General features: G+C 37.1%; 1 protein-coding gene across 1 annotated transcript in view; it reads left to right on the plus strand.

Annotated features, from left to right (window-relative positions):
* Window positions 1-7500, plus strand: part of rnf213a (ring finger protein 213a) — a 101582-nt gene that overhangs the window by 64142 nt on the left and 29940 nt on the right. Inside the window, exons 43-49 of the mRNA XM_056454272.1 lie at window positions 1340-1440; window positions 1898-2080; window positions 2168-2334; window positions 3894-3999; window positions 4084-4198; window positions 6432-6630; window positions 7302-7498. Of these exons, the coding sequence (XP_056310247.1) occupies window positions 1340-1440; window positions 1898-2080; window positions 2168-2334; window positions 3894-3999; window positions 4084-4198; window positions 6432-6630; window positions 7302-7498 (1068 nt within the window). The remainder of the gene's footprint in view (window positions 1-1339; window positions 1441-1897; window positions 2081-2167; window positions 2335-3893; window positions 4000-4083; window positions 4199-6431; window positions 6631-7301; window positions 7499-7500) is intronic.

The following is a 7500-nucleotide window of genomic DNA, read 5'->3' on the forward strand; positions in this document are numbered from 1 at the left end:
AACTGCATATATACATAATTTAGAATATATATTCATTATATATAAGTATATCTAAATGACACTATATTTGATTTTTAAAACGATTTATCTGTGAAAGTAATTACACACTCAATTGTTTTGGTTTTAATCAAAATTTTACACTTTCTAGTCTGGAATGACATTTCTTGGTTTTTTTTTTTTCAAAGATACATTACAGTTGCTGAGGGGTGAATTAAAATAGGAAATATCTAGGTTTTTAGTTTGTTTAAACATATCTTTTGGCTTTTCTTTCTTTTGTTAATATATTTATGTTTTATTTTTATTTATTTATTTATTTATTTTTATTTGTTGCCATTTATGTAACAATTACAGCTTTACTTGGCCATGGATCTTTATTTTCTCTATATACTGTATCAGCCAGTTATTTTTAAATGCACATTTTTTCCTCCTCAACATACTGTATATGCAAGATCTTTCATATATCTTCAATAATCTTAAACCGCAATTCAAAATTGTGTCTTTAAACCAATTTCTAGTTATACTTAATACAAGGAAAATCTTAGATAAATATTGTTCCCTTTTGGGTACAACATCTATAATATCTCCCATTAGCAAAAATAAAGAGGTTTTGGGAATATTGTATCCAAGCACTTCGGAAATAACTACTTACATGTCATGCCAAAAATATTAGAATTTTTTCCCCACAATTTTTTAATATTTGAAATGACCTTGAGAACTCCAGGACCCTGATTTATGAACACTGCAATATTGTAGATTGCACTGGATCATAGCAGTAAGTGCCTTCCAACACAATACTACTGTACATTATATAAAGTTTTATTGAGAGAGTGTGTGTTGTGAGAATTAATATTGTAGCACAGGTTACATATTAGGGTGCCCAAACTCAGTCCTGAAGAGCAGGTGTCCTGCTGTGTTTAGCTCCAACCCCAATTAAACATACCTGACCCAGCTAGTCAAGCTCTTTCTAGGTATACTAGAAACATTCTGGCAGATGTTGAAGCAAGTTGGAGCTAAATTTTGCAGGACACCGGCCCTCCAGCACCCAGTTTGGGCACCTCTGGTTTACTATATATGTTCAGTTCTGTTTGGCTCACAAAAAATCTTTCGCATCATTGTATTGTTCATTTTCAGACATGGCTGGGGTCGCATTTACTCCCTGGTGTTGTTCGTGGAGCACATGCTGCTGGGTGTTGGAGATTTACAACAGAAGCTCAAGCCGGTGGTTCTGGAACACACTCAGCTCCTAGCACAAGTGAGTTCACTCACAGTCTTTCCTTACAAATAACGTCTTGTGCAGTTTCCCTGTTTTGTTAAATCAGTACCCATCTGTTTGCTGAAGGTCCTAGAGCAGGACTCAAACCTCAAAAAGAAGAAGCCATTTGAGGCGGTGATCACTGTCCTCAAAGCCTGCAAAGATAGTGCATCTCAGAGGATTATAAGGTAGGATTTGTTGTTATTGTTAGGGTTTATTAGTGGCTAATGCTGGATGGACCCTTTTCACAAGACTGTTATGACGCATTTAATGGTCGTCAGCATCTTAAATAATTGAGAGTTTTTAATATTAAGACTTTTTAAATAGTTATATGTATATATCATAAAGGAAATTATGCGTGGCGATTCTAATTCAGCATCTATATGGACAGGACAGTAAATTTGGCGTTGTTCTCTCTTCTGGCTGCCGTTATCAGTCTCACACAATTCCTGAAAGCCTTGATAACACCGTCATTGAGTTTTTCTTTTTTTATTTCAGCAAACAGGATTGTAAAAAAATAATATGTCATGCTCTTTCCCATTCACTGCGCTCTAAGTTTACACAACTACTGTATGTGGACTTGCATTATTGAGAAAATTTGAAAATTATCCACTGGTGATTTATTGCCTATTTTTATTTACCCAGGTTTGGCATTCAGCTTTGTCCCGTGTGTATGGGAGACCCCCGGGACCCTTTAAGTCTGCCGTGTGACCACATCTACTGCCTGACCTGTATTAAGCAGTGGCTTGTGCCCGGTCAGATGCACTGCCCTCTGTGTGTGCAGGAAGTGCCTGATAACTTTGAGCTCAAGCCCTCTGACGAGCTACGGTAATCTTCAAAATATCTGAATTGAATGGTTGTGCATTGCCTTTCTGTTTGAGTTTAAAAGTGTATGCTCTTGTTTCTGTGAATTAGGCGTCTCATCAATCAAAATGCATCGTTCAGAATGCGATGCAATGCTTTCTTCATTGATCTGGTGTCCACCATGTGCTTCAAAGACAACACTCCTCCCAGCAGAGACGTCATCCTTCATCTGTTGTCCTTGCTGATGATAGAGGCCTCCTCACTTCCTCCATTCAGGGGTACGTTTGTCTAAAACAGCTGTCGGCATCAGTCACTAAGTTAGGGATAACGTACAACCGAGAAGTTGTTATCTCAGAAAAACAGCTTATCACAGGCCTGAAATTGAAGCAGACAGATCTTGTATATAACGAAGGGCTTTTTTCTGTGAAAACATCTGTCCTGGATGTACTTAATCTTGCTTATTAAATGGCTTCTTGCCACAAAACATACAAATTAGATGCAAGATATTGCTCTGATGTTTAATGTATTGATTTTTTAATTAAATGCAAAGCTGAAAGAAATGAAAACATCTGTTATAGTTGAGTATACAGCTGATGGAGTAGATGGCACCAAACAGTGAAAAACACATAGCTAACTGAAACTAAACCGGCTGAATAAAGTTTATAACAAACTATGTATTATTTATTCACAAGATGGCACCAAACAGTCAAAAACCGCAGCGTGACAGACAAGCCATATAAACTGAAGTTCAGTTTAATTCAGATCAGTGCAATGCAAATCTCACTGAGGAAGTCCACTGAAGAGCATTTGAAAAGTTGGGAAATGAATCTAAAATCATATTACTAATCTAAGTCTTATCGTTACTGTTAAAGAAACAGATTTTAAGAAATATTTCTATTCTAGTTCATGTTTAATTTCAGAATAAAGGATCAGCTGAATGCAAAATCTACATTTGCTTGTTTGACCACTGTAAATGTGTCAAATGTAACACTGCCAACTGGATTTAAACCATGTATAGCCTTAAAAATAAAAACAACAATGGAGTTTGTTAAAAAAAAGAAAGAAACACTTAATTTACTTTAATATTAAAATCTACAGTGCTTGTTGCTTATATTAGATATTATATGTTGTCACACTTTCGTCACTTTTTTTGTACCAATTTGCCATTGTTTAAACCAGTGTTTCCCAACCCTGTTCCTTGAGGCACACCAACAGTACACATTTTGGATGTCTCCGTTATCTGACCCATTAACTTCAGGTGTTGGAGTCTCTTCTGATGTTATGATAAGATGATTCAGGTGTGTTTGATTAGGGAGAGGTTGAAAATGTGGACTGTTGGTGTGCCTTCAGGAACAGGGTTGGGAAACGCTAGTTTAAACCACCACCATATCCTCCTGAGTATTGCTGCTGTCCATCCCTTCATGCCCAGATTGCACATACTGTATCTTATAATGGCTACTTGCGGTAGGATAACATAAGATAACTTTTCACAGTATCTAAACGGCCTCCACAGTCACCAGAACTCAACCTTGTTGATAACTTGTGATTTGGTGTGTAAATAAATCGTCAGCGACTGCGCAACACCATCTTATCCAAATGGACCGAGTTTAAAATGTCTTGTTTAAGCTACAGTGTGTCACAAACAGTTATAGTTTAGAGGATAGACTCGAGTCCAACCCAGTACAAGCAAGAAGTACCTAAATAAAGTGGCTGGTGAGGCTATTTGCTTGGTCGACAAAAGGCTGTCGAACCCCTGTTCAATATATTGTACAGTGCTGAGGTTTTGATTTTAATTTAAGTGAATAAATATTGAAACCGCTGTTTCTCATCCCTTCAGGGAGAGACCGCAGGTTCTTGACTAAGGCCCTTTCTCCTTTTGATGACTCTGTGGATAAAAATCCAGTGGTTCGTTCAGTGGTGCTGAAACTCCTGCTCAACTACAGGTGAGTGCAGGGCCTGTTACAGCTCACAACATGCTTTTCCTACACAATATAAATGTAATACAATTTTGTCCTTTCCTCCCTCAGCTTTGATCATGTGAAGGCTTATCTTCAACATCATCTGACAGAGGTTGAGCAAAGCAAAATCCTTGAGGAGACTGACAAAGCAGAGCTTTATTGCTTATACATGAACTGTTTGGAGGTTTGTGAATCACTGCCTTCACAAGCTTACTTAATGTTAGAACACTGCAAAAAACATGCTTTTCTTGCTTAAATTTTTGTCGTTTCTAGTCAGAAATTACAACTAAGAAATTTAAATGACATTAAATGAGTTTTAACGTAAAAGAAGCAAAATAATCTGCCAAAGGGGCAAGCAAAATAATCTTGTTTTTTCTTTTGACAGATTATTTAGCTTGCCCCATTGGCAGATTATTTAGCTTGTTTTAAGGAAAAACTCTCTTGATTTTTACATATTATTTCTCAAAACAAGGCAATATGTTTTGCTTGTCTAGAAAAGCCTTTTTGGTTTAAGAATTTTTAGGTATATGGACTAGAAACAAGACAAAAATCTAAGTAAGAATTTTGTTTTTGTATATTTGTGGTGTAGTGTGCCACTTATGAAGTATTTTTGATGGCGTGTCTTACTGAACTATGAAAGAAATTACATGTCCTTCAAGTCCGGTTTACACTGGTCTTTTCTGATGAAATAGGGTTGAGCTTCATGGATATTCTTTGTCTAGATTCCATCTCTGGGCTTCTCTCAAAAGATGTATTGTTAAGCATAGTCTAAGTGTGTACTTGCACTAGGCACAGTTGCCTTGAACCGAGCCCAGGCACAATTGCACCCTCCCCTCTCTCATAATGGCCTGCACTCACACAACATTTTTATAATCCAAGCCCAGGCATGTTTATATCATCGATGATGCGACTGTTCAGTTTAACAGGAAAAGAAGTGCTCTTGCTCAGTCCAATTGATATTGCTTTAATTAGGTTGTTTTGTATTATTTTGAATCATTTGGAATGCAGTGACGCACAGTCAGGTCTTTTGCTGAACAGATCTACCGCTTTTGACGCTCATATATTTTCATAAAAGTCCTTGTGCTGCCCCTAATAGGAGGTTTTCTGAACTGCAGCGAGGAGTTTGCAACTTTGATAAACGTTGACTGTTCGCATTTATTTAATAGTAAGAATGAGTAATAAATCCTTATGAAGCATTCCATTAAATGTGATGTCACGTCTTCAGTTTTGTGCTCAGGCACAATTTGCACTCACATTCCTAAGCACAACCCAATCACTCTCTGGCCCACCTCATCCAACCGGGCTAGGGCCAGTCAATTGAACTGAGCCCGGGAATAGCACTGAGCACTTACACTTGTCAAACTAACTGAGATATAAGGGTCAAACATGTTCGAAAGGCCTAAAATGTAGTAGTACACTTTAAGATACAACTTTGAGGCATAAATCCCCCAGCCTGATATAAACTACATGTTTCTTTGCTACACACATACAATTAAAGTCAGAATTATTAGTCCCCCTGAATAATTAGCCACCCTGTTTATTTTTTCCCCAATTTCTGTTTAACAGAGAGCTAATTTTTTCACATTTCTGAACATAATAATTTTAATAACTCATTTCTAATAACTGATTTATTTTATCTTTGCCATGATGACAGTAAATAATATTTGACTAGATATTTTTCAAGACACTTCTATACAGCTTAAAGTGACTTTTAAAGGCTTAACTAGGTTAATTAGGATAACTTGGCAGGTTAGGGTAATTAGGCAAGTTATTGTATAATGATGGATTATTCTGTAGACTATCGGATAAATATATAGCTTAAAGGTGCTAATAATTTTTAAATGTTTTTAAAAAAAATTAATAACTGCTTTTATTCTAGCCGAAATAAAACAAATAAGACTTTCTCCAGAAGAAAAAATATTATCAGACACACTGTGAAAATTTCCTTGCTCTGTTAAACACCATTTGAGAAATATTTAAAAAAGAGAAAGTACTTAAAGGGGGGGCTAATAATTCTGACTTCAGCTGTATTCTGAAATATGACAATTACAAAATAAAGTGACAAGAATTCAGTCACAATATGCACAGAATCTAAGCTCTTGAGGAGTTCCTGGGTGGTTAAGGGGTGGAGGAGGGTCTACAGACAGTTTCAGTTTCAAGCATTACCTAAAAATGTTCTAGTATGTATTAAAACCAATGAATAATTATTAATAATATAATAATTATATTAATTAACACCAATAAATGTATGTTGACTAGCAAATGGCTGTTGTCGTTTTCAAGCGTAATTCTAACTTAATTTTGTGTTGCCTAGGCTTAAAATAAATACTTCCTTTTTATTCTTTGAGTGAATACAAAAGTTTGGTGTACATTTAAATATGTTGGGTTATAAATACAAGTTTCTCCTGTGTCTGCAGGATTCCATGTATGATCGGACACAGTGGCACACTGTAGCAGAACAGCAAAACTGTTTACAAGAGGAAACGCGCTTTCTGATGGAGTTCCTTCAGTCTGATTCTGTGTCTGCACACACTTCCACTGTAGAGCACCTGCAGCGGTTGGCCAGAGTTCGACTGTGCCTGGATATAGCTGCTGATCAGCTTGTGACTAATGCTGGTAAATGCAGATCTTTAGTGCTTGTCCTTTAGTGGAGTGTTTCTTAACCTTATTCATGGAAGACCACCAGCTCTGCATATTTTGCATATTTTGCATGTGTACTGCATTTCAATTTGAATTTACTACTCGACCGTTAGAAAAGGACGTTCTATACAGTATGAATGCGAGTCGGATAAATGGAACTCGGATGTATCTTCCATTTTGTCATGATCACATGACCTACCTGCGTCAGTTGCGTCACTTCACTCCCATTCATGAATTCTCTCGTGGGACATCATAGGATAGCGTAGCATGCATCGGCTGCGCACTTCAGAATCTCGCCGGAAGTAGTAGGTCATCCAGGTACTTCTCACATGCTGTTTTCCGAACTCGGACATACTACTTGGCTCGCATACTGCTTTTAGCATACTATATATTAAGGAAGCATGCGATTTCGGACGCAACCCGTGTCTCCTTAACCAAACACACCTGATATATGTCATCGGCTCATTAGAAGAGACTGACAGACCTGTAACGGGTATGACAAACAAAGGAGACATCCAAAAGATGCAGTGTTGGTGGTCCTCCAGGATTGTGGTTACTATTAGTTTGGAATATTGTGCTTAAATATTCCATTTCTACAAATTAAAAAGACTTTTTTCTTGATGTTAATATTATTTCTCTCATTTTAGGTACACATGATGATCCTTCAGCCTTTATCCAAGCGTTTTTGACCAGTGTGGTTAATCTTTGCTGCCAGAGCCAGAATGACTGGTACAGGGTTTACCTCATCAGAAAGATCTGCAGTTTACAAGGGGTTGAATGTGTCAAGAACCTTCTCCTACAGGAAAGTTACAGATGGCTGTTTCCCCAGGAGATTCTCGAGCTGGT

The sequence above is a fragment of the Danio aesculapii genome, chromosome 3 (genome assembly GCF_903798145.1).
Source record: "Danio aesculapii chromosome 3, fDanAes4.1, whole genome shotgun sequence".
NCBI classification, from domain to species: Eukaryota; Metazoa; Chordata; class Actinopteri; order Cypriniformes; family Danionidae; genus Danio; species Danio aesculapii.